This window comes from Trachinotus anak, unplaced genomic scaffold (genome assembly GCF_046630095.1).
Source record: "Trachinotus anak isolate AG129_WGS33_773 ecotype Australia unplaced genomic scaffold, CSIRO_AGI_Tana_v1 ptg000025l, whole genome shotgun sequence".
In the NCBI taxonomy this organism is placed as follows: domain Eukaryota; kingdom Metazoa; phylum Chordata; class Actinopteri; order Carangiformes; family Carangidae; genus Trachinotus; species Trachinotus anak.
The window spans coordinates 19968059-19994504 of NW_027273876.1; the positions used below are offsets into that span (position 1 = coordinate 19968059).

Here is a 26446-nt window from a genome sequence, read left to right on the forward strand (position 1 = left end):
GTGGTTTCTGTGCTGAAACTAACAGAACTGCCTGTAAAACCTGAGCAGCCCTAAACACCGGATCCAGGCCTGTGTTTATGTATTTGACAAAGGAAAAAACTCATTCACTTTTAGTCCTACTCACAAACTGATGAATAAAAATAATTTCTAAAACTTTTTCAAATTAAAAATGCTCTTGAATGTCAGAGAACTGCAGAGGTCTCTTATCCTAAATGATCTTTTTTTCAGTATAATAATAATAATAATAATAATAATAATAATAATAATAATTACCAGAAGCTGTACACTATGAAAAGTTAATCACTTAATTGCATTTTCATATTTTTATCAGCATTGTAAACAAACAACAAGAATAAATCTGGCTCTGATTTCATTTGCAGTCACTGTCCATCTTACTTGTCAGCACTGATCCGTGTCTCAAGATTTTTCTGACATATGTCGTCTACCAGGAGCAGACTTAAGTATTTGAAGTTTAAATCCAGAGACAAAAACAACACTCCTGATATAAACCTAATGGTGCCTGCAAATACAAAAGTGATTTCTGACTTGCTGTTAATTCAGTTATGCCCCATTAATTGATTACTGTAAAACAGAAATTGAACTAAATTCTCACAATAAAAAAAGGCAAAGCAAAGGCTACCTGAAATTTAACTCAGCCTGTCTAAAAAGTAGGGAATATTGCTGAAGGATTAAAGAAATAACTGAAATTGAAAGTAGATGGTTTCTGTAATAAATTGGAATTAGTAAAATATCAAATTAAGGATTTTTCTGTTAAATTATATGATAGGAAATTAATAAGGAAAAAAGAAAAGAAGAACTTGTTTCAGGTAATCAGCCAGTGCTGCAGTAAAGCAGAACTGAGTGGGGAAGATAAAGAAAAACTGAGGGAATTACAACCCAAATGAGATGAGAAGTGGATTGAGAGGAAAAGTGGATAGAAGAAGGAGAAAAGATCATTTTGCATTTCAGCAGAGAAGAAGGGAGAAGTTTTCACATTTTATAGCAGCACATCTGCATACTCCCAGACTCACTCTACCAGCTTTTATGAATAAATTAAAAACTTCATAGCAAAAATTTATGTTTCCTTCTAAGAAAATTTGTGAGTCAGATTCAAAAATACAAGAATCAGATGCTGTTAGTTTGAAAGTGTGGTGAGATAACACTCAGTCCCAAGCAAAGCGAGGATAAAAGTTCTGCAGACAATTTAAGACCAATTACCTGCTGTAGCAGGTGTTTCGTTTATGACAGTCACCTTCTGTTCATGCTGACGATCATATCAATAAGTCAAGTATGGGAGACTGGGGACGGTTGCAACAAGGGATAGTCACAAAGACTTACTCCTCCAATAAGACACTTGAAATGGTCACACTCATCCTGCAGGTGCTCAGTTGAATACTGTTGTCACACAATGTATATTTTCCAGAATACTGGGCTTAATGAGACAAAGAGCAGAAGTTAATCAGTGACATTTTAAGTAGGCCTATATACAGTATATATTAATGTTGCAGTCATCCCCTGATCCATGCTGCAACTGTCCCCTAGACTGGGCTCTGTTACAACAAATGAATTCTTCCATTCAAATAAATATTGTGAATTATATGTCATGTAATCATATTTGAATGTTATGGAAAATTAGCAGACACATGCAAGTTTAATATATAAAGGTTTGCTTGGTCTAGTGAGTCCAAGTAATGTCTGAGTAACCGAGAGAAAAGCAAAAGGTGCTGCAGCCGTCCCCGTCTCCTCTAGCGGACTGAGAACGTCCTCCACCGAGTCGTGAAGGGACCTTCTCCGTCCCACCGGACAAACCCCGCCCTCTGCTGGTTCCGCCTGTAAAGCACCGTTTTTACAACAACAATAGCGGCGCAGTCCGGAAGGAAACAAGATCCACCTAAACTGACCAAATGAAACAGGCGGCAAAACGGAACTGCTGGAATAATATCACTGGTTGAATATATGTGACGTTTTTACTCGGGCCGGTTTGTTTTCTGCAGCCCCCGCCCGGAAATCCCGCTTTGTTTTGACCAAGAAGATGAAGTGTCAAAGACGAGGAGTTGCGCTGCGCAGCCTTCAGGACAACCGCACAGTCCAGCGGGGCCGAGTGTGACGACCGGGAGCGGCGTCGTGCTGTGCGGAAACTGGACATCTGTGTCGCACTTAGTGCACAGCTTCTATTCTGGCGCAGTCTCTTAGTGCGAGTGGGACAAAATGGAGGATAATAAGGCGATAAGTTGTCTGGTGTGTGTGGACCTGTGCCCGGCTTAGACGGCGCTCACTGTGGGTCTCAGTGTGAGTCTACTGGTCCTGAAGGACGGAACGAAATGAACTCACTCAGCTGAGAGAAACCGGAATTGTAACGCCATTACTTTCAGAATAAAAGCCTGGAGTAACGTCAGTAATTAGCCACAGAAGTGCAACATTGAAATAAGAACCTGAGACCACAAAATGACCGACTCGGGCAATGCGGCAAGTGTACCCGGCCCCTCCGGCCTCAGCAGCGGGACCGGGCTGGGTCTCAACGCGGGCAGAGGATTCCCAGGCATGGTCAGGGGTCTGTCCTCCCCAGCTCCACCTGGGAGACTGACGTCCCTCAGGACCAGGGACTTGACACTGGGGGGAGCCTTCAAAAAACCAAAGGTAATCATTGAGAGGTGGAATATAAAATAAACTATATTACAGCATTACAAATGATACTGTTATTATTATCATTATAGAGGTGAATGAATATGAATTAGTGTTTTTAATTAAGTAAACGCCTAAAGCAGACCACAGAGACTTACAATCCAGTTCCCTGCAGAGGCAAAAGAAAACAAAAAGAAAAGGAAGCCAGTGCATGGTTCTATATGCATGTGTCAACAACATTATATCAGATATAAATTAAACATGTAACTCTGTGAAACCGAGCTATGTCAGTGCCATATTTTCTGTCAGACCTGTGGAACAGATAAAAAGGATCTGAGGATCTGGCTCAGATGGTACTAAGAGGTCATAAATGTAGCTGGGAGAGAAGCCACAAGGATTAGTCAGTATTATCAATAAGACAAATCAATCCTAAAACATACTGGGAGCCAGTGCAAAGAGGATAAAATGGGGGTGATGTGGTCATTGCTCTTAGTTCTAATTAAAAGCCTGAGCTCTGTAAAGAAAGTTAGGCAAGGTCGTATTATTGAAATATTTCTCAGATGATAGATACATGATTGGACCAACTTTTTGTTGTACTGCTAAAAACTGAAATCGCCATCAAATAAAACACCCAGGATTTCCAGTAGAGAACCAGCAGATGGCAGAATTTGTCTTATAATGAGCTGGGAGCCAGTGACAATGATTACAAGGTCTATGCTCATGGATATTTATTTAAGCAATCACAATCAAAGATTCGCTCAGCTGACTATTGTCAGTCATGATAAGTAATCTATTTCACAATCACAGCATGTCACACTTTTGCCTAACTTCATGTAGCTCAGATTCTCTGTCACCACATACTGACAGTTTTGGAGCTATTTTATACAACCCAAGAAATAATGCATTTCTCTGTTTGTCTACAACAACCTCAGATCCCTGCATCATAATCCAAAGTTGAACAGATGTATTGAAACCAAGGTCTTCACAGAGCTTAACCTTATTTATAGCAGCTCCCAGAGCTGGACCAGCACAGTCAAGACAAGATTCTTGTTCTGTTCCTGTCTCAGGAGTAATATGAACATCTAAGGTCAAACCTTAATATCTGTAACTCTCTGCGTATGACAGGAGTCATCATTTACTACACCAGCCATAAACAATATTCACCAGACTATGAAGATCCTGACCAGCCTTTGCAAGAAGAACTACATCCATATAAAAAAGTACCAACTGTAAAATCAGAAACTCTGCTTGCTTAATTCCAACCACTAAATCACTTGATTAAATCTCTCTGAAGACGAGAGAGGCCTTAGAACCCAACCTGTTCGAGAGTCAGTGATTGCAACTCAAGCTTGACACAGAGCTTTCACAGCTTTATAAAATTTACAAATACAATCAATACCAGATTTCGGTAGTTTGAAGCTAAGAAGGTCAAAAGCACGTGTTCTAATGGAAGAGTCACAATTAAAATGAAGTTAGTTATGAAGAACAAACATAATCTGCCAGTTAGAACAAATAAAAACTGTATCATCGCAAACATGGTTTATATTCATGTAATATCTGGCAGAAAGCATTTATAGCATATTAAATTCACTGTGTGTTTGCAGCAGATTTGTTTCCAATCCCCATAAATAAATCCTAATTACTCATACTAATAAATTAACAATGCTTCATATTTCTCTCTGTTCTCGTTTTTCCAAAGAAGACCTTCGAGCCGAATGTCCACGCCGTGAGGAAAAGCAAAGACGAGTGAGTGTCCGTCAATAGGATGATTCCAGTCTGCATGTTTCCCGCTGTCAGTGTGTTGCGTTTAATGTCTATGAATGCTGTGTCCGACTCTTCCCCAGGTTAAAGGAAAAGATAAGTGTGGCTCCAAAGAAGGAGAGAAGAGAGAGGGATGAGAGGAGAGGAGCGAGGGAGAACAGAGGGAGGAGGAGAGAGAGGCCTCAGACCATCCAGTCTCACTCCATCTTCGAACAGGGCCCCGCTGACACCGTCTGCAGAACAGGTGCCCGCCTTCTCTTCTCCGTTTCAGGGAGTTCAGGCACCAGAGGCTCACTTCCAGATGATCTCATACATCCTCTTCTTCCTTCCCTCACTGTCTACCCCTCCTGCTCAGGCTGGCGTGGAGCTGCAGACCTGCGTGACTCCACCACCCCACCTGTGTGTAAACTTGTGAAGAAAGAGAGGAAACACTCAGAGGAAGATGAAGATGAGATGCTCAGTAAACTGCAGAGGGATGATGTGAGTACTTCCTGCCTTAAAGGATTAGGTTCACTAAATTTCAAGTCAGTCTTAAAACAATAGTCTGGTGCCCCTATGAAAATTGAAATGTAAAGAGTTTTCTATAAAGAGAGAATGTAGCACTGAAAGACTGTCCAGGAAAAGCTGAATCAAGGGCAACTGCACCTGGTTGGAGATACTCGAAACTGTTTCACCTCGTCCAAGGGGCTTCTTCAGTTCTGACTGTCAGGGAGACCCAGGTATTTAACCTCTGTGGGATAAAGAGAGGACTCTGCAGCCAAGTCCAGCTGCCCTTGATTCAACCCTTCCTTAATATTGATGACCTGGATGACTGAGGCTACATCCACACTAGAACAGAGATTTTTGGAGACACTGCTGGACCTGTTTTAGTTTGAAAACTCTGGTGCAGCGTTGTAGTCTGAACGGGACCTTTGGAAATGACGACGCAGACACCCCAAATTCGACTCCTGATTACATTTTAATTTCACAGCTGTCTTTGCTGTTCCACGCTCGAAGTATTTTCTGCAGTTGCAGATAATCAGCTTCCTGTTTACACCGGCGTGCACGTGCCCAGTGTGCACTGACGATCATGTGATATGCATTTTCAGGTGTGTTAGTCTGTGTTAGTTTTCATTTTAAAACGCTGTTGATCATTAGACTGTTGCTCTTTTAAGTGCAACAATCTGAAAGCATTCAAACATTTCACACACTGCCACCTCATGACGATGTGGCCGTTGTGTTTGCAGACTGTTACTTACACATGCAGCAAACAGAGGAACTCGGTCACGCAGGTGTAGTAGATGAGTTCACCTGATGAATGTAAGGACAGCCGTCAGTCTCCTTTTACCTCTGGTTTGTTCTCTTCCAAAAACACATCTGTCCTGCTCCAAAGGAACCTTTCACATTGCACATGCACATCACCTGATCAGTTGTTGAGATAGAATATTGAATATTAGAATAGAATAGAATATTGATGAGTGCAGCTTTAACATACATACACTAAAGCAGGGGGGGCCCAACAACATATAGTCTACTGTATATATTGATAACACCATTACCTACACAGCTGTTCCTGGTCTCTCTCTCTCTCTTCTCTCCTCTCTCCTCCCCCCACCCCCTCTTTTTTATCTTCTCCTAAACCCAATCGGTCGAGGCAGATGGCCACTCACCTTGAGCCCAGTTCTGTTGGAGGTTTCTTCCTGTTAAAAGGGAGTTTTTCCTCCCCCCTGTCGCCAAGCGCTTGCTCTTTGTGGGAACTGTTGGGTTTTTCTCTGTAACAAAGTAAGGTCTTGACCTTACCCTGTAAAGTGCCTTGAGATAATGTATATTATGATTTGGCACTATACAAATAAAAAATTGAATTGAAATATAATTTTCTTTTTTTAATTGTGTAATAAGCCTCAGCTTATTTCACATTTGTCATTTTCTCTCTCATTTGGCTTCGTAGAAAACACAACTGACTCTTTGTAGACCTAAAAGAAAGTTTAACCTGGATGTTTCATGAAAAGTGGACAGTTTGTTATTATAAGGAGTTAAATGTGACTGTTCTCTGTCTGGAGTGCAAACAGGAAGCTGTTGTTCATTCCTCTCCACCTGAACTGAAAATAAAGTTGTGTGTGTTTGGTTGTTAGCAGCACAGCATAACAGCACCAGTGAGGTTTAATTGATATTTTCATCCATAAATATATTAATGACTTTTATCACGAATAACTGATCAGCTCATAACTGATATTATGTGTCGCACTACAGTTCATAGATGATCCAGATCTCAGGAACGATGCCAGGCTGAAACCCATCCAGCTGCCTCTGTGTCAGTGCAGCAGCTTCGTCAAGAGTCAAACGCTGTCGAGCACAACAGGTGAGAAAAACCACCTCTCACTGCTGCTACTGCCACGGTGTGAACAGGAGAGTAGCATTAGCACACAGGTCACAAACTGCCCTGGCAGTGGAACATTTAGGGTCGACACATAACAAAAATTTATAAAATTCACATACAATCACTGAGCACTTTATTAGGAACATCTACACACCTGCTTATTCATGCAATCTATCCAATCTGCCAATCACGTGGCAGCAGGGCAGTGCATACAATCCTGCAGATACAGGTCAGGAGCTTCAGTTAATGTTCACATCAAACATCAGAGAGACCATGACATGATTGTTGGTGTCAGACAGGCTGGACTGAGCATTGAGGAAACACCTTGTTGAAGAGAGAGGTCAGAGGAGAATGGACAGAGCTGACAGAAAGACTACAGTAACTCAGATAACCACTGTTTACAACTGTGGTGAGCAGGAAAGCATCAGAGAGAACAACACATCCAACCTGGAGGTGGATGAGCTACAACAGCAGAGACCACGTCAGGTTCCACTTCCTGCCACCAAGAACGAAACCTGAAGCTGCAGTGGACTCAGACTCACCAACACTGGACAGCTGAAGACTGGAAAAACGGAGCCCAGTCTGATTAATCAGGATTTCTGCTGAGGCAGCAGATGGTAGGGTCAGAATTAGGCATTAACAGCATGAATCCATGGGCCCCACCTGCCTTATGTCAACAGTCCAGGCTGCTGGTGGTGGTGGTGTAACAGTGTGGGAAATGTTTTCTAGACTCACTTTGGGCCGTTAATACTGATTAATCATGTTCTGAATGCCACAGTCTGAGTATTGCTGCTGACCAAGTTCCCTTCAGGGCCACAGTTCACCGTCTTCTAGTGGATGCTTCCTGCAGGATAATGCTCCATGTCACAAAGCTAAAGTCTCAAACTGGTTTCAGTGAACTTCAGTGGCCTCCCCAGCCTCCAGACCTGAATGCAGTAGACCACCTTTGGGATGTGGTGGAACAGGAGATTGGCAGCATGAATGTACAGCTGACAAATCTGCAGAGATGATGTGATGCAGTGATGTCAGCAGAGTCTCAGAGGAAAGTTTCCAACATCAGGTGGAAGAACTGAGGCTGTTAGAGAGCAAAGGAGGAACTACCCAGTGTTGGTTTGGTGTCCCTGATAAAGTGATCAGTGAGATGACTATATGTTGATTCAGGGGGAGGCAGGGGGGGTGGAGGGAGGGAGTTTCTGATAGCAGAGCTCAGCATCACACAACTGAATGAGTGTCAAACACATTGGAACATGTGACTATGAAGTGACTTCCTGGCCTGCGTGCAGTACAGTCCATTCTTGTGTTGAAGTGTTTGTGGTTGCGGTGTTGGCAGGTCCAGAGAACCCCCCTCTGGTCCTGGGAGATCGGGCTCGGGAAGGCGCCAGCAGGACAGAGATGCCCAAACCAGAGAAGCCATCTCTGGTGGACCTGCTGCAGGATCTCAGCCTGTCTGGCAGAGAGGAGCTCTTCTTCATGCAGTTACCGGACTGTATGCCGGGCAAAGTGTCGGGACAGAAGGCGGACCCCGCTACTGCAGCTACACCAGAGACACCTGCCAAGAAGGAAGGCAAGGCTGAGGACAAGAGGCCTGCACATCTGCAAGCACAAGTGAGTTCACTGAAGAAACTGAACCCAATATCACGTTTGTATTTTTCTGCATTCAGTGACTCCCATCTTTTCTTCCATGTGTGATTTCTGAACTTCTTGGGCCCTTTTGCACTGGTGTGTCAGTCATAAGGATTTTTCTTACATAACCTCTAGTTTTTCTTGCTCAAGTTTTGTATCAGCTGCTGGCCTTTTCAATTCAAAAATGCCAGCACCAGCCAGTCTTTAACGGTTGTGTATCCCTGCCTCTCCTCAGCAGGCCACGATGAAGGAGGACTGTCCTGTGCTGTCACAATTCCCAGAGGGATTTCTGGGTAAACTGCAGATCAGGAGGTCAGGAAAGGTGGAGCTGAAGCTGGGCGACATCGTCATGGACGTCTCTGAAGGAGCTGCGTTCTCCTTCCTGCAGGTACTGTGAGTGTGGCTGCAGAGTAAGCTGTTAGCTTCACCCAAAGTGACTTACTATGATTAAAGATCTTCTCTCCTGAGCAGACAGAATAAACTTGAGGCAAATCCTTGATTCAAAGTAATAAAAGATACTTTATTTGCTGCCTTTAAACCATTTACAGTCTAAATGGAACTGTTTTTTTTCTGTTTCTTCGAGCTGTCCAGAGAACAATGTAGAACAGTTTTCTTCCTATAGAGAAAAAGAGTGGCTCTCTCCTGTGTGTTCACCTCCTCAGAGATCCTCATAATTTGAGAGCTCTTTCCTTCACAGCGGCCGTCTCTGCTATTAGCTCAGACAGTTGCTGATCCATTATTTTGATATCACAGATGTCAGGTTGTTAACCGCTGAGAGGATTTCAGTGTTTGAGACTTCTTCTTTCCCTTTTCGAAGGTGAAGGTGAAGTGGTCATCTGACTCCACCTGATGAGGACATTTCTATCAGTATTGGCTCTGTGTAATTGGCTCTGTGTAATAATGCTAGCCTATGTTAGCAGTGTTAGCTTCTTTTGTTTTTGTCTGTGGATAGACTTCACTGTCATATGAATGTTGAGACCAAGCTGAACAGGGTTCAAAACTGTCTCTGTGCCGTCTCCGCCATCTTGCCGCCTGGTTTACCCTCTATTCTGGCTCTACAGGCCATCTTTCAGTCAAGTTTCACAGTTCACAAACAAAAGAAGGCAGCTCTTCTCATTGCAATATTTTGGCTTGAAACCTCAACATATATAATAAAAAACATTATTATTACTTTCATCACAGAAAAATATATTTATCCATTTTTATCAATAACATAATTTTTAAAAAGTTATCAAAAATTTTTGAACCATCTACCAAGATCTTGAAATGGAACCATATACTTTGCCACAGTTATTACTGTTTCTTTATTTTATTTTGTATTCCTCTTTTAAACTGCTACCAAACTAATGCAATACCAGAATAACACCATCATCAGTCTGTGGAACACTGCCAATGATCTTTAGTCACTATGTGATTAGAAAAACAAAGCTACTCTGTCCCTGTTAATACAGAAACAATCTCTTCTTCTTCCCTCTGCAGCAACTGGTGTCTGTGCGTCTGTCTGATGGGCGGACTGGAGACATGATGGTGCTGGGAAATGTCCACCACAAACTGGTCCTGTCTCCAGACTTCCAGGCTTTACTGAGAGAAGCTTCAGCACAGCAGAAAGGACCCTGATCACCTTCTGCACAGACTGATCTGAAAGTTACTGACTCTTCGACACATGCAAAGATTTATCCTGGATTCAGTAAGACTCCTGATGTGTTGGCACACATTCTTACAGCACAGAATGGTCAAACTAAAGTAGTCTAATTCTCCAAACCTCTGCTCTGAGGTCTTTAAGGCAGCTACTCCATCAACCCGATTTTGTTATTTTTAATCTGTGAAAGCTTTTAATTGGTTGCAACTTTTCAAAATTCTGTGATGGCAAAACAATCCATCAGGATTGGAACAACTCTCTCTGGTGTGAAGACACTGCCAAAGATGTTTTGTGGAAAGATGAAAATAGTGATGTGGTTTTAATACATGGAGACTCCACAAGGACTCTTACCTGTGCACTGATTACTGATTCTCACTGAGAGGAGAGCACTGCGTCAGCTCTACACACACCAGCACAGCAGCCGTCATGATTGTGAGCCTCAGACTGACTCAACACCAGCATCCGCTTCCATAGGTCAAACCTGTAAGGAATAACAGAAAACTCAAGACAGATGACACCAGGGTTGCGTGAAGGAAGTTAATATGAAGACATGTGGAGACTTGTCTCTCACTATATGTGGATTCTGGACATTTCTAGACTAAAAGGTGCAAAGCAAATGTACATGTAATAATGTACATGATGCATTTAGACTTTGTAACATTGGTAGAGTTCAGTAAACTTAGGTATTGTTGTATTTCCAGCGCTGTTCTGAGATGTTTGTTATGTCTGCTTGGTTTTCTGCTACCTCATCATTTACTGTTTCATGTCTCTTGCAGAGCTGCTGAACAGCAGCTGACCTCCACTGGTAGAAGTTTTTATATTAAATACAGACCAGATTCCAAACTTCTGTTCACTGCCAGATTATTTCATCTTGAAAAATTTCAATCGAACTTTTAAAAGCGTCACAGCACAGAAATCAGCTCTTAATGAACACGGATGCAGGAGGAGACTGTCGTCCAGTAGTTCATGCCACCCTAACTAACACCGTGCAGCAGCTTTGGATAAAACTGCCTCTCAGGCTCTTAATGGCTTCAGAGTGTAGGACACAAACCTGCAGTTAAAACCAGAGGGACTGTGTCTCTCATGTTTGGCTACCATGACTTAGCACATTTTGCTTTAAATCACTTGCTAAAACTGTTTTATGTCTTTTATACTGATCTCATGTTTTAGACGCTGGATTGTTAAAAATGTCTTTTTAGTGGTTTTCTGCCTTCATTCTGTTTCTGAATCTTTGTTTCTATTGTTCATGTTTAAAGCACTGCTGCATTTGAGAAATGCAATTAAAATAAACTTTATTATTCAATTCAATTTTATTACTATTGCGTCAAATATAAAATTCATTATCTCAAGGCTCTTAACAGAGTCAGGTCAAGACCTCACAATGCTGTAGAGAGAAATTCAGCAGTCCCACCACCTGCAGAACGAGGTGACAGTTAAGAGGAAAAACTTCCTTTAACAGGAACCAGACTCAAGGTGGGAGTGGTGGGTGGGGGGCTTTCTGCCTCAACCCCTCAGGTTCAGATTGTTTGTTTTGAGTTCACCCTGTCATTACTGTTGACTGTAAATACTGATGCAGCAGATGTTCATTTCCCCCAATTACCACAGGTTAGTGAAACAAGACTTTTCAGCTTGGTGTTACTTTAATCACTCTGTAGCAAAAACGCTGCAATTATGACAAATTAACTTCATGTTTAACTGGGAGGAACAAACTTAACAAAACTTCTCATGACCCTGCCAAGCACAACTGAAAGTACTGATTCTGTAGTATCTGAACTGATGCTGGCCAAAATCATATTGTCATGATATGATTTTATATTATCATTCAATAAATTAATGTTGACCAAATTCATAATTGAGCAAGCTGTAATTACAAACTAACAAAACAATATTTTATGACCTTTTGCTTGCATTCACTGCAACATAAACTGCACTGTATATTGATATAAGACTAGGATTGTGAGGGTTCTGCAGTACAGAGAATACACCCTCTGTTGCTACTTTATCCAGTGTATTCCTATCAACAGTGTGGCTTTCATGTGCAATTTTAGGGTCCATAAAAGCTCATTTTGTAGAAAAGTGTATGTAAATGTTTATTCAGTAAACACAGGATACAAAGAAAACAAACTAGTTAATGTCTGAATATGGCAGCTCTAAACACAAGCAAGAGGAACCATCAATACTGAAAGTATGTTCTTCATAATTAACAAGAGTTTGACTTAACATGAAGACCAGAGAGAATCTGGATTTCAGGGTTAACTGACATTATGAGTTTCTAAAGGAGGTGACTCATGACTTCGAGCAGTATAATCTGGACAAACCAATATCTGTTGGGGAATGACCCTTTATATCAGCTGAACATAATTATTTGGATGAAGAAAAAGAAAATTTTATCATCAACCATCAGCAGGTTTTTACAGCTGTTAACGGAGCAAAGAGCATCTCATATGAAGCTCCTCCAGAACGATGCATAATCTGGACCAAGACCAAAGTGTCAGTTGATTATGTTACTTATTCAGGATTTCACAGTTTAATGTTTCAACTGTACAAGCTTATGCTACACTAACAACAGGCAAACATTCAGTCAGGTTGCATTCATGGGAACTGTCTGATCTTTAAAGTAAGTGCTGTCTGTACACTTGCAGCCTGTGGGACTTTTCTCAGAGTATGAAGTTACTACAAGCTGCACTGTGAAATCATTTCCTCCCCCAGGTTAAAAACTACAATGAGAAGCTGCTTATGAAATTTACTGAACCGTTTTTTAAAAATGAAACTCTGTATTTGCGAGGTATTCTTTTTTTAAGTTTTCCATATAAGTGTCCATAGGAACCAACTGGCTTTGAGCTGAGTCAGACAGTAGAGAAGTCAGGAAGTACTGAGAGACGGACTAACACGCTGCTTTGGACTTTTTTCAGATTTTTAGGCAAGAAAAAAAGAGAATCACACCAGACTTATTCTTTACATTAACATGCTACCAAAAATAGAGAAGTGTGGTTGTTCTTGGGACGGCAATAATAACCTTGACGTTTCCCTCAAGTTTACTGTGGTTACACTCAGGGCGATGGAAAGTGAAACACTGCAGACAGTAAACAGTACCTGTACCTTCTATATTCACTTTAACTCCTCACTCAAATGCCTCAGCTTTTAAAATCATTACATTTCATCAGGTAACTCACTTTCTAAGTCCCACTCCACATCATTCAACCAGTCAAAGCCAGGATGTGTGTTTGTGGAGTGGATGAGAATGAGCTCACACTGTAGCTGGTAACAGTCCTGCTTTCAGGCTTCACTTTGAACTGAACAGAGGCTTTACTGTGGTGTCGTGAAATTATGTCAATCAGTCTGAATGCTGTGAAAGGTTTGCCCCGTTACCTAAGAACTATGAATGACAACTGCTCACTTCATTTATTTTTTGTTTTTCTTTGAACTTTAAGTCACAAACAGAGCGCAGCCCTGCGTCGTCAGAACTTCTGTCTTCAGTTGTCATCAATGCTCTTTTTTCCCTCTAGACTCAGTAGATACACACATCCTATGTGGTCTTGGTGGTCTTGGTAGTCCTGGCAGTTTTTGCTGAGCTACTTTTCGTCGTCTTCCTGGTTGTCTTTGACTTTCCTGTGGCCGTCGTCTTCTTCACTTTCGCTTTCGCTGCTTTCTTGGCTGCTTTCTTGGCTGCTTGAGTTTTAGCAGCGAGTTTTTTCTTGGTCGTCAAGGTCTGCTCTCGGATCAGGTCGTCTCGTCCGATGTCCGCCATATGCTCCTCCCACGACTTCATCTCATTCCTGTAGCGAATTTTATCATCCTCGGCCAGCTGTGTGTAGACCTGAGATGTGGCACAAACACAGAACGTCTGCATGAAATCCTTGTTACTGCAAGAATAAAGGTTATGTGGTGACTGCATGTGTGTGTGTGCCAACCTGTTTCTGATGGCTGAACAGATTCTTCCAGTCCTCCAACAGCGACTTCATCTTTGCCTGAATGAACATCAGCAACAGCAATATATCAACAACTGTTGTGCAAAGCCATGGAAATCCTCTTTTACAATACAGGCACATATTCATATACCAGCTAAATGTCATGGACCAGGACCAGGACTATGTTTATCACCACTTCCATTCTTAGAGAGGAGTTGGAGGTTGGAGGTGATACAAAATACCTTGTAATGCACTTTGAGAACATAGTGGGCTGAAAATGCAACATACAGTCTGTCTACAGCAAAATGTTGTAGATCTGTTACCAGTCTGCTGTGACCAGTGCAATATTCTATGCTGCAGTCTCAATAGACTGCAGCCCCAGAGCCAGTGATACCAAAACAACTGAATAAACTGCTTCTGGTCTTTTTATTAATGATATTATGAATTTAATCTGTTTTATATCAGATTGTGATCTTTCTGTTGGTCCTCGGGTAATGTGATTGGTTGCAGGCTTACAGCCACTCCTATTAAAGTTGGCTCTAAACTGTCACAAACCAAAATGTTGCTAATAAATATGCCATTGCATGTTAGACAGTGTGCGGGATTTTGTTTAATTTGAATTCATTCATCTTTCTACGCATTTTTTGAATCCCTGAACAAGAGAAAATCCATGAATGCCACAGATTCTCACTTGTTGTTTCACCCTTGCATGAGGCCCAGTGTCTTTTTGATATTGTGTCTCAGTTTTAAATATTTTTGATCAATGACACCATCATGACCGTGGATGACATCATCTAAATCTGACCAGTCACTGGCAGACAAGTCCATGTATCTCCTGCAGACATTACCAGATGATCTGAACTGTCCCTTTAAATGTAATGTCATGGTGCAGTGGTTACTTACCTGTGTGGTGGTTCCTCTGGCCTCCTCAAAGTGCTCTGACATGAAGATGTTGAATGGAGAACGAGGACGTTTGGGCTTCCCCAGGCTGTTTAACTCCTGGATCATACACACAGAGAGGAGCCACAGTTATTGTTCAGCAGTGTTGATATAAACAGGGTTCAGCACTCTGACAAGGGGTTCAACAAGGTAACAGACTGTCAGCAAAGCCAAGCTTCTAGATAATTTGGATATCACAGAAATGAAAATATGAGTTGAGGGTCTTGACAGCTAAGGAGCCCAGGTTTAGCTTGTTCCATTTTTTACTACTATATCTCTTACCCTCTTCTTGCGGATGGCCCTCCTCTTGGCCAGCTTCTGTCTCTTCTCCAGGGCTTGCTGTTGAAACTGTGCTGGAGACAGTTGGGCCTGGTAGTGCTGGAGGTCCACCTTAAACTGCTCCCTGGCCCGCAGAGAGGCCTCCTGAAATGGCTACACAAGACAGAGAAAAGCTTTGGTCACAACAACAGTTTGACACAATCCCTGTGGAGAGACGGTATAGAAAAAGAAGATATAGTGTTTGTGTTATATTACACTCATTCAGTATTACGGAGATTATCTGCCACGTGCCTTAGCCTACAATGTAAGCACTTAGGGCAACATTAATCTAGGACAGACCAAAACTGACCCTGTACAGTTTATACTGTCCAACAACTAACAGATGGAAATACCTGTTTTTGTTGTGGGCTCATGGTTCTCCACTGCTGGGCAGCCTTCCTGATGATTTCCACTGCTTTTATTTCTAAAGACAAAAATTACAGGATGACAATTAACAACATGACTGAATGACATTATCTGAGTCCTTGACTTAGGATAGAATAAAACTCAAACAGTTAATTTACATTTCAGTGTGATTTAAATACGCATGCTTTTCACTGCTTATTGTTAAGTATTACAAGCTGTTACTGCCGTATAAGTGCAATGGGTTTATGAAATCCTTAAGTCAAGCCACAAGTCAAGTATTAAGTCTTGCAGATTTACCTGGGTTTTGACTGATTATGATTGGCTTCTGTTCCATAACATATCTCATGTATGCATTGAGAGGTCTCTTTGGAGGGCCGCTGGCCTGTGAAGTCAGAAATTTCACTGGGCCGACGTATGCAGAGGGGAGGACACTGCTACACCTAAAGCATGCGTGCACACATACACATAAACATGATATTATGCAGAGAACATCCTGGCATCTTTTCTCTAGAATGGAGCAAACTACACACAAAACTCTACTAACTCGTAGCAATTTAGTGGTGCCTGCTCAAGAGCAACATAACACACAATTTCAATCTTTTTTTAACTATTCTATGCAATCTATATATCCAACAATATCCAACACACCAAAGCAGCACTTCTTTTAATAAATGTGTGACTTTAAGAATTGGTTGTCCACTGGGTCATACACCCCACATAAATCCACTATGAAGACATATGTTTTCGTTTAGTTCACGTAAAGTAATGCCTATTGAAAGAAAAAAAAAAAAAACTGACAGCATGAACTGCAAGGGACTAAAAACTGCTGCACATAGTAAAGGACAATTTCTTTCCACCATCGGCCCAAATCACATGTGCATTACTTACTAAGTAAAAAGTCAATTTTAAATACGTTTAAATTTACACCATATATTTCTTATTAAATAGTAACACCCTAAAAACTCCACACAACCGTTCAAAGCTCTCCAACAAACAGGATGTTATTGAAATTAACGCGTCAAAACGTGGCTGTGACTGACTAGGTATTCAGTAACAGTTGACTCCAGGACATACAGTAATTCACTAATCTTATTATTTTCCATTACTGTCTCTAGTCTCTAAAAATAAAGATAATTGCTAACTTTCAGTATACGGAATACCAAGAGAGCAAGCTAAAGCTAGCTGGCTAACTTAGCTCTTCTATAACTTCAGCTAGCTGATACAGAGAGAAACTTAAGGTTAGCTACCTTGCCAGGGTGCTTGTGCAGGACAAGACACTGAAGGACTTAGCCAGCAGGCTAACACTTGCTGTTAGCACGCTGAACGGAGCCATGTCGGTGTTAATTAACGTTGAAGGCCGTTAACTCGAGTAAAGAAAGACAGACGTATTGTCCCACAAAGCCAGCGTGTTGATATTTTCATGCATTAGATGTTTGAATTGAAGCGGTGCCCCCTCCCTCCTCCTTGTTGACATGCAGGAACAGCAAAAGGCGCCCTCAATCTCACCCGGTGGATTGTGGGAAGAGGTCGAAGCTGTTTACTTCCGTTTCCGCCCAAGTTCTGTTCGTCTTATTTATAATATATCTCGTTTAATCATTTTACGAAGCAGAACGTCATGTATGGCAATGATCTTGCCATCAAAAGTAAAATAAGCAGAATAGAAATGAAATCATTACAACCTTTTTGGCTCTTACAGCTTGCCGTCCAGTCTTTATACTTTTTGACTGATTAATACATTTGTTTCACCACCTGTTAGCTCACTGTAAACCACGTGTTTTTATCCAAGGCTTTTCCCTTTATACTGCTAATCATGCAAAGCAGACAACTATCCCAAGACCCAAAAATTTCCAGATTTGAGCTAATAATTTTACTGAACATTTGTTGTAGAATATCTACTAGTATACAACAATTATCAATATGACAGGGGCCTTTAGGTGGGTTTCCGATTTACTACCTGATCTTCAGGCCATTTCCATATTCATGGGGCCCCCTTCTCGTATAAAGGTTATCGTTCTTTGTAACCGTTAGTGATGATTATTATTTACTATGTCTGTTTTTCTTAGCATTTATAAGTATGCTTTTGTAATAAATTAATGAAAACTACCATGAATTTGAATTACAATAATTCCAAATATGATCACTGAACTAGGGCACGTCAACAGAACAAGACCACATAAAGATACAAACTGTCCCCCACAAATCAACATTAAGCGCTGTGATAAAAACTGAGCTAGACCATAAAGTCATGATAAAAAACTGTACCATTCTTTAATTCAGTACAAAAGTTGCCACACAGGCCTCAAAGACACAAGTCAGAGAGTGTATACACAGGAACAGAAAATGGGATGTTTTTTAACCTTTCTATAGCATAGACAGATTTACAGACAGACTGGAGGTCAAACAGATGAACATATATAACCCCTAGGTACAGGTTTCATTGGGTCAAAAATCTGATCTTTTTTGCCTGTGTTAATCCAACCAAAAACCCAACATCACAGCTATACTCAGGGGAAAAGAGTACATTGTTTTAATGACAGATTTACATTGTGATGACTGCAATTTAAATGAAAATGAATAAAACAATTATACAGTTCCAGAGGATTTTAATACTATACAATTAATAATAATAATAATAATAATAATAATAATAATAATAATAATAATAATAATAAGAGATGAAGAACACAGTAATACATGACTTGTAATTGCTCCCATTTTCAGGGGAACTTCAACAGTACATTCTTTCATTCAACATTGTCTGCAACAACATGCAAACAACTAAACAAGAACCTCTGCCACCCACTCTATGAAAGTAAGGTGAAGTTGTAATATTAAAGGGGATATTGTGACGTTGTCAGTATTCTTTTGTTTTACAGACATGTCAGAATGAGGGGCTTACATATTTGGTATTTACGTGTCAACATTCCCATGGTTCAGTGTTTCTTGCTGGCTGTTGATGGATGCTAGCAGAGACCAAAGCTGGGATTTTGCAGTTATGCAGCAGTTTGTGTAATAAGTACGTTACCCTGCTGCTCTGTTACTCAGCTCCTCTCTTGTTGCCGAGCAGCATATGGTGGGATCTGTGTCCTACATGTCACTAGTTTTACTTAAAAATGAAGAATTCTGTGAAGCAGTTTGCAATAAATCTGCATTTTATAAATAAAATGTCCTTGATGCAAAAACAACATGCCAATCTTTAAAATGTCAAGACAGCCATTAAATGACCACAGGTAAATAAAACAAATAATGTATATGTATGGTCTCAGATTAATAACAATGACATTACAGTTTGATGGAAGTTACCAAAGATTACTTAATGATTCCATACTAAAATTTACAGTGTGTTGTGACTTTAAAAAAGAAAAAAAAAAATGCTGAATTTTTTTTTTTTTTTTATCTTTGATGTTTTTTTTCCTTTACATAGCATACTTTTGGGTCCATTCTTTTGCTAGTTTGTTGTATCTGAAGAAGGAAAAGAAGAGAGTCATCAGATGTTGATATTGATATTAGTGGACAATGAATGAAGTATCACCTGAGCCTGTGTGCACACTCACTTGTCTTTGTCGTTCTTGTAGATGTGCGCTATGTCTGGAACTAAGGGATCATCAGGGTTTGGATCACAAAGCAATGAACATATGGACAATAAAACTGGAATGAAGAGAAATTATAAAGATTATTAGTTAACGTGTAGATTAGATAAAACAAGGCGAGGTTTATTTGTATAGCACCTTTCAACAAACAAAGTACTTTACATAAAACATAAAAGCAATTAAGAAAAGAAAGAAACAAGACATACACACATGCATACATACATACATAGAAACACCTAGCTAAAATTAATAGTCTTGCAAATAATCATCCTTCACGAAGGTTGTAACGTTCAGTTTGTGTTGAAACTGTCTTAAAGATGTGTTGATTCAACTCTATTTTGGAGGCTGCAATTTGTGCTGCTGTTGAATTACATTGCGTTATGTTGACAGGTATTTCTATTATTTTGTCCACTCCATTCAAATCAAAGAGGGCTGCCAAAAGAAAAACACCTCTGTTATAGGAAAGTGGCATACGGTGACGAGGAAGACCTCCCTACCTCTGCTAACAGAAAGTATTTAACTTAGCTAATGTCGTTGGCAAAGGCAGTAGTCCTCTGAGGCAATGCATAAACACTGTTGTGAAGCCTATTCCGTACGCTGCACATTTCACATTACTTACTCAGGTTGGGCTTCTAATTTAACAAATTGCACAGCGGTGAACTGAATTACTGACATCTTTCAGGAATACTACCTGACCATGTGCAAACACTGCAACTCCATGAGGTTGGAATCCCATGTGATCAGGATATGCTGAGAGCACAAATTTCCTATTACTTCTGCACAAACGTGCACAAACAAACCAATTTTTTTTATTGCACTAAACTGGTGCAACTCATTAACTTTATGTTATCTATTTCTATATATGTTCAACAGAAATAGCGGAAATAATTTTCTGTGTTGATGCATTTCATTCATCATTACTTATTATTACAGGTATATGGGCCTCCATAGTCTTTCAAATATCAAAAGCTCCTGGTAAATTAACGCAAACAAATACAGGTCGGGCGCCATGTCCTTGTGGACAGCACACAAAACAGCTCTGCTACTAAAAAAAAATGCTAAGATTAACACTATATATGTTCTTTTGTTTTTTGTTACATTACTATTTACAAACAATACAAACACTAATTATGGTAAAATGAATTACACAATAGATGCACATGAAAAAATGTTCTCTAAATGAGTACACACTTTCACATTTTGTAATGAAACATGTAGACGAATATAGATTTATGCTCTCTACATGCTCAAAACAGAATCAGTGGCACAGTGGAGATATTGTTGTTGTATTATAGTTATAGTACATTTAATACAACAGGAGATTGTAATTACCTTTAGACACTGTTAGTGCTGGGGACCACTGTGATCGTAGAATGTCCAAACAGATACTGCCATTGCTGTTAATATTTGGGTGATAAATCTTTGTTGTAAATGCTACCTGCAAAAAAACAACAGATTTTATTCACACAGGTCTGTATGAGCAGATACAACACACCTCCACAATTACTGCACTAATGTCCCTCAGCCTCTGTGTTTCAGCGCATTCAAGTTCAAATAATGAAAATGTGCCAAGTCTCAGCTTTAATTTGAGAAATTTTTCATTAATATAGAAATAGAGAGATTTTGATGACTGTGAAAGGTTCTAAAGGAAAGCCTTCTTGGGCTTGTTCTTGGCCCCTGTGTTAGCCATTAAAATGCTTTCAGGCAGTGAACGTTTGCCGTCACTCCCAGCTACCTCCAATCCTACCAACTTGTATACCACAGACAGCTGCTACCATTACCCACTTAGAATAATCTCATAATGCAGCTAAATAAAGTGAGTTTTAGCTCAAAATAAAGGAAATGGTTTGAAATATGACACAAATAATACAGGAAGTTTACCAAGCTAGTCTCGTAAACATTGTTTGTTGTCATTGTTTATTGAAAACACATGGGACGTACACCTTGTCCAGTATTATCCCTTACATAATTTATGAAATAAGAGAGGTCTTCAGGACCATAAGGTTTTGTTACTTCACAACAACACAAATAAATTGTATGACAGGATAAGGCTTTGAGTGACAAAACCAGTTCTTACCTTTGGTGGCTTGAATGGGTAGTCGGTGGGGAAGTGGATTGTGAGAAAGAATACTCCTCCTTGATAAGGACTATCACCCTGACAAAAAGACATGTGAGACATTTCTGTCAGGAAAACATTTCCCACTAGAAAACATTCAAATGACTGACAATCTGTGACTACAGCCACCTTCAGAGAGAACAGGGGCCTGTATCAAAAGGTTCAACTTCAGTCAGCTTCTCCTCAAGTTATCTAGACTTTGAAGCCTTATGTTAATATTAGTGAACTACTGTCACAAAGCTGCTCACCATGACTATGAGTCTCCACACTGAGGTGGAGGTGAAGTTTATTATTACAAGCCAATCACACAATGTGGACGGTAAATTATAAATTAGAGAGTGATTTTAAAGTGTTACTGCCCATGGGATTTTATGGCTCTGTATGTAGACTACAAACACACAGCTAGAGTAGAATAGGATGCACAAGAAATAGTAGAAATAATACATATCCTACAGTAGTCATAGCTTGTCATTTGTGTTTTGATTGGTGGAATCAAGAAGGTGGGTCAAGCGGAGCACCTGTAGAAAGCCAGCTGAGCTGACCAGGTTTAGGTAAGGCCTCCATCCTTTTGTCTTGTTGGCAATCAAATCAATCAGTGTCTGTTGGGGTCTGTTAGTAGCTGATACAGCCAAAGCCTCACTGTGTCTCATATATGAGCAAATTACAACCCAATGCTACTGAAAATGTTAATTAACATGATCAGTTCAGACCAATATGATGCGAATCATGATGAAAATAAAAAAAATTGAGGTTCATTTATGGAAAACTACAGCTAATAATAAACTTGGTTTATAATTTTTTATTCTTAAGGTCATTTGTGTTATTGGTTATGATAACACTCTACTCACAGCACAATTAATTGATGATATCTCAGAATGCAGGGACATCTTTAAAAATAGGTCCAAAGGGGCAACTAATGAGAGCAGTTGATCATAGAGGTTTTAAACAATCCAATAGGTAAATTAAACTGTTTGTCACAGAAAAAGAAGGTGAATTTCCAAAGTGTCAGGCATAAACATCCATCATCCATCCAGTTAACAGACCCATGTCCTGCTTCAACTTTGACCTTCTGTACAGTTATCCTTTTCAATGCTCACTTTCAGTTTCATCTCCAAATAAAGTGGTTGAGATAACTTTAATAAACTGCTGGTTGCCGTTCTGTTAGACCTATTGTTTTAACAGTGTTTAAGTTACCACTGTCTGAGATCTCAACAATTAATGTGGTGCAATTAACCATGGTTTTCCTTTGATAATCAACTATAAATGTCATTTGTTATTGGTAACTGTACCGTAAACAACTGTTAAATTAAATACTAAATAAAAATCAAAGTGGTCTAATTTTTATTCTACAAATTCTGCTGGTCTGTGAACATATTCCTCTGTGCTTGTTATTACTTGTTACTTTGCTGTGAATGCAGTATTTTTTAGAGCATGTCTTCTGCAAGACAATGACTCAATTTTTCCTCTTAGTCGACTCATCAATACGTGGCCCGTTGCCTGTTTCAAGATGACAGCTGTGCTTTATAGGTTACCTTGTGATCAATTCCAGTCAAAGGTAACCCAGCTATGTGACTACACAAGGTTAGCTAATTTGCTAATCTGACTTTGTGATACAGTTCCCCTGAGAATATGTTTCAATTTTTGGAGGCCAAAACAAACAGATCATTGCAAGATGATTTGTTTGTTGTTTTATAATCGTTAATGATGCATATATATACAAAATATACAATATACTTGATTCTATGTTGCACTTTGTATTACACAAAAACAAAACAACTCCCTGTCATGGCCTTAAAGGTCTACACTACCAGTTAAAAGTTTGAGAACACCCACATTTGATCCAGTTTTTACTTAAATTTAAGCAGCTCAAGTCCAGAGTATAAACTTAAATGATACGAAGTTCAGTGGTAAACTGCCCAAGGCAAAATAATAATAATAATAATAATAATAATAATAAAAAGTTTAGTTCTCCAAAAACTGAAAAATATAATGTAAATGTCAAAGAAAACTTTTCAGGGAAGAAGAAATTGGTGAACTTCCAGCTTTCCTGCAGCAATTTAAGTAAATGAAACCTTGAAAGTTAATGCAAACAATTCCTTACAAACCCTTTGTCTGTTCAAAGATTTGAATTGTTAGGACAATTCTGTACTGCAGGAAAAAGTAATGTATATTGATATAAGACAGAGGACACACAGGAAGACAGACTGGTTGGTCTACAACAAAATAATGAGCCACAACATTAGAAGCAAAGAACCAGACAGAGGCTTCACATGATGAAGACCAGCACAGTCTCCAGACCCCATGGACCTGGTCTAGGTTTAGTTAGGGTGGAAGTAATGCTGGAAAGAACATTACATTTTTTAAATCTCCAATTGTTATTTGTTCTATGCTGTAATTTCCGAAACACTTTGAATTATGTAAATGTAGATAACACCTGGAAAAATTGAGGTGTTCTAAAAAAAAAATTGTGGCAGTGGTAGTGTATGTAAAACAATGGGAAACAATTTAAGTCCATATAGCTACCAAGTCTGTAAGTCTGAGTCTGTATGAAAAGACTGACAGACATAAGTGATGGCATGATACTCACTGGACCCATTATGGTCGCCTGCCAATGAAACACTAGAAGCAATGAAAGAGAAAGAGAGAAACACAGAAGAACGTAAGCTGTACATGTCACAGACACAATGTTCACAATGTCATCATTCATCCGCTGCAACAAAGTGTCTACAGAAGCTCATGTCTCTGCCACTGCTTTCTGTATTTGGCACAGGTGAAGCCAGTCTTACCACTGTACCGGCTGATCATACAGCTTCAGCCACTTCTGTACCCTGTCACTGTCTATGTCTGGATTATTTAAGGTAACCTATCAAACTGACTCCAGGACTTTCCTCACTGACTCTCTCTGACAGCACTGCTCTGTTGGAAGAATAGAGTCCCTATCTGCTGTTCTGGTCCCACTATTACTTCCAAAACATGCTGTGATATAAGAATAGCTCACAATTGACCTTTCAGGCAAAGCTTTGAAATCTGGACTGGACTCTTTCTCCCCTAACTATGTTTGTTCCTCTTGCTAGACAAAAATAACAAAACAATCACCCTGTTCATATTGTTGTTTCTATTTCTAGGACAAAGTGTACTCCTACTTGTTTGTTGCTTTTATAAAAATCAGTTGAAACAGTGTCATAATTGTGTGCTATTACCACATATTAACCATCAAACAGCCCACAGGCAGTGAGAGGCTGCCACTTTCAAATATACTCAAGTGTCATGAAATGTGTGTGTACTCACAGTCATCCCCCACTGGTCCAGCAGAACACTGTGCTGGAGGGTCTCTCTGCAGGTCCTGCAGCTCCTGCTCAACATAGCAGAAATATGGCAGTTAGTTATCATTGTTAGCTTAGCTAAAGTGATTAATACTGATAATATGTACACAGTCCATCAGCAGCATCAGGGCACTGGGTGCATGATTATTTCAGTGTGGTAGATAAAAATTGTCTGGCTACGCAGGGATACATCAGTTTTTAAAGTGCCTGTTCACCAATTAGCAGACATCTTATCTTGATGTTTCAATAACTAATAACTTCTCCCAAGAGGCCTGCACTTTCCCCCAGTCCTCCTCTCCTCCACTGTCTGCATTAGGGTACTTCCTGGTTGGAAAGGAGTGGCATGAGGGAAAGGAAGAGCTTTCAAGGTCTTCCCTGGGTGTTAGACCCAAGTTAAAGCTATGACGAAGCGCACACAAGTAATCATAACAGTATATTTTATACTTTCCTAGGTGAATTCTGGACTTCATGAGGGCTTGTGGTTGTTTGGTGTGGAGACACCTGACACTTTCCTGGTGTCTTTCCACTTTTAATATTCTATTAAAGCAGTTACTGCCGCCAGCACGAACTACATAGCAGAGCTGTGACAGCAGAAAGCAGCAAAAGAAAACCGTTAGAAATGAATAACGTTGTGATGTAGTAACTTTCCTGTTCGCTGTAGCCCTTATCCACAACGAAGAGGACACGTACAAGGACAAGAGGGCTGTTGGTCGGTTACTTAGACAAGATAGAGAGCTCGTAGAGTGACAGCTTTGAAAACAGTGACATACTGACACGAAGGCAGCCAAACAGGGCAGTTACTAAGCTAACTTGGCTATTTGTTAGCGAGATAGGATGAAACTTTGAAGTTGTCGTTGTGTGTATTCCGGGAGGTGTCAACAAAAAACTAATTTCCAGAAACGTTACAAACTTTGCCAGAAGTTGTTTTAATGCGGGGATAGCACTGAAATCTTTGTACATAAAACATAATAACTCTAACGTTAGCCTCTGCTGGGCCAGTTAGCTGCCATTAGCCACCGGCAACCAAAGCTAGCTAGTCAAACTTACCTTCTGTATTCTCTTCAGTGCCATGGTGACTGATGCAGTTCGCTTCTCAGCTCACTTTGACTCACTCTTTATTTTTAGTTTCAATATTATTGCTGGCGAAGTCAATGGCTGTAGTTGATTCCCTGAGTACTTCCACGGCCAGGGATGTGTTTGTGTTTTAATAAAACCTCCTTTGTTTCCGCTTGTTTCTGTTTACGGTCGCTCCGAAGGGGATCATGGGAAATGTAGTTCTCAATGTCATATAATATATATTTGCGTTAGAAGTGCATTACAAGTACATGCATGCATTAGAAGTAACACGTAGTACTAACACACATGCATTAGTTGTAATAAGTTAAAAAATAACAACAAATGAATTAAAAAGTTGTTTGTCTTCAAAATGACTCATAATGAGTAGGTCTACTGCTTGTGTTGATTTTATACATATCATCCTGTACGTATAATGGCTAGGCTATAATTTCTCTTATAATCTTTTGTTATAATTTACATCCATATACACAAGTTTATAAAAGTCTACATTGATTTACAAGACAATGCAAAGAGAATGCAACTTAAAAAAGAAAAAAGAAAAAAGAAATACTGGGATTTAATGGAATTAATGGAACTCATGGCTGGAAAAAATCTGAAAATCTAAAACCACACAGTGTTTATTCCATGAAAAAAAAATTATACATGATTTGCAGCTAAAATCTGGAGAAACACTGGCACCATGCCATGTTGCTGGTCTTCCAACAGGTGGTGCTGTTCATTTGTCTGAAACTAAAAATTAGAATCAGTAACAGTTCAGGATATTAAAATGATTTATCATTATTGTCAGGAATTAGTATAGGGTCTCTGA

At 39.9% G+C, this 26446-nt stretch overlaps 3 protein-coding genes across 5 annotated transcripts; 1 reads left to right on the forward strand and 2 right to left on the reverse strand.

Moving 5' to 3' along the window:
* Nucleotides 1–1835: 1835 nt before the first annotated feature.
* LOC139608393 (DNA-directed RNA polymerase III subunit RPC4) lies at nucleotides 1836–11309 on the forward strand. 3 transcript variants are annotated; one of them, XM_071462079.1, is made up of 8 exons: nucleotides 1836–2637; nucleotides 4322–4368; nucleotides 4467–4627; nucleotides 4739–4863; nucleotides 6613–6721; nucleotides 8070–8344; nucleotides 8598–8750; nucleotides 9842–11309. In XM_071462079.1, exons 1-8 carry the CDS (start codon nucleotides 2446–2448, stop codon nucleotides 9977–9979), a joined length of 1200 nt encoding a protein of 399 aa, XP_071318180.1. In that variant the 5' UTR covers nucleotides 1836–2445; the 3' UTR covers nucleotides 9980–11309. The 3 variants fall into 3 exon arrangements, with proteins under 3 accessions (XP_071318180.1, XP_071318181.1, XP_071318182.1); XM_071462080.1 differs by having other exon boundaries at nucleotides 8601–8750; XM_071462081.1 differs by having other exon boundaries at nucleotides 1850–2637; nucleotides 4325–4368.
* A 756-nt stretch (nucleotides 11310–12065) lies between these two features.
* Nucleotides 12066–17103, reverse strand: tfam (transcription factor A, mitochondrial). Its single transcript, XM_071462083.1, has 7 exons — nucleotides 16780–17103; nucleotides 15830–15972; nucleotides 15520–15590; nucleotides 15131–15280; nucleotides 14813–14908; nucleotides 13913–13969; nucleotides 12066–13818 (listed from the first exon to the last, which is right to left on the reverse strand). The coding sequence occupies exons 1-7, from the start codon at nucleotides 16863–16865 to the stop codon at nucleotides 13528–13530; spliced, it is 894 nt and encodes a 297-aa protein (XP_071318184.1). The 5' UTR covers nucleotides 16866–17103; the 3' UTR covers nucleotides 12066–13527.
* Nucleotides 17104–17775: 672 nt separating this feature from the next.
* ube2d1b (ubiquitin-conjugating enzyme E2D 1b) lies at nucleotides 17776–25803 on the reverse strand. Its single transcript, XM_071462084.1, has 7 exons — nucleotides 25609–25803; nucleotides 24527–24590; nucleotides 23826–23857; nucleotides 21200–21277; nucleotides 20455–20560; nucleotides 19087–19180; nucleotides 17776–18994 (listed from the first exon to the last, which is right to left on the reverse strand). Exons 1-7 carry the CDS (start codon nucleotides 25630–25632, stop codon nucleotides 18949–18951), a joined length of 444 nt encoding a protein of 147 aa, XP_071318185.1. The 5' UTR covers nucleotides 25633–25803; the 3' UTR covers nucleotides 17776–18948.
* Between the last annotated feature and the right edge of the window lie 643 nt (nucleotides 25804–26446).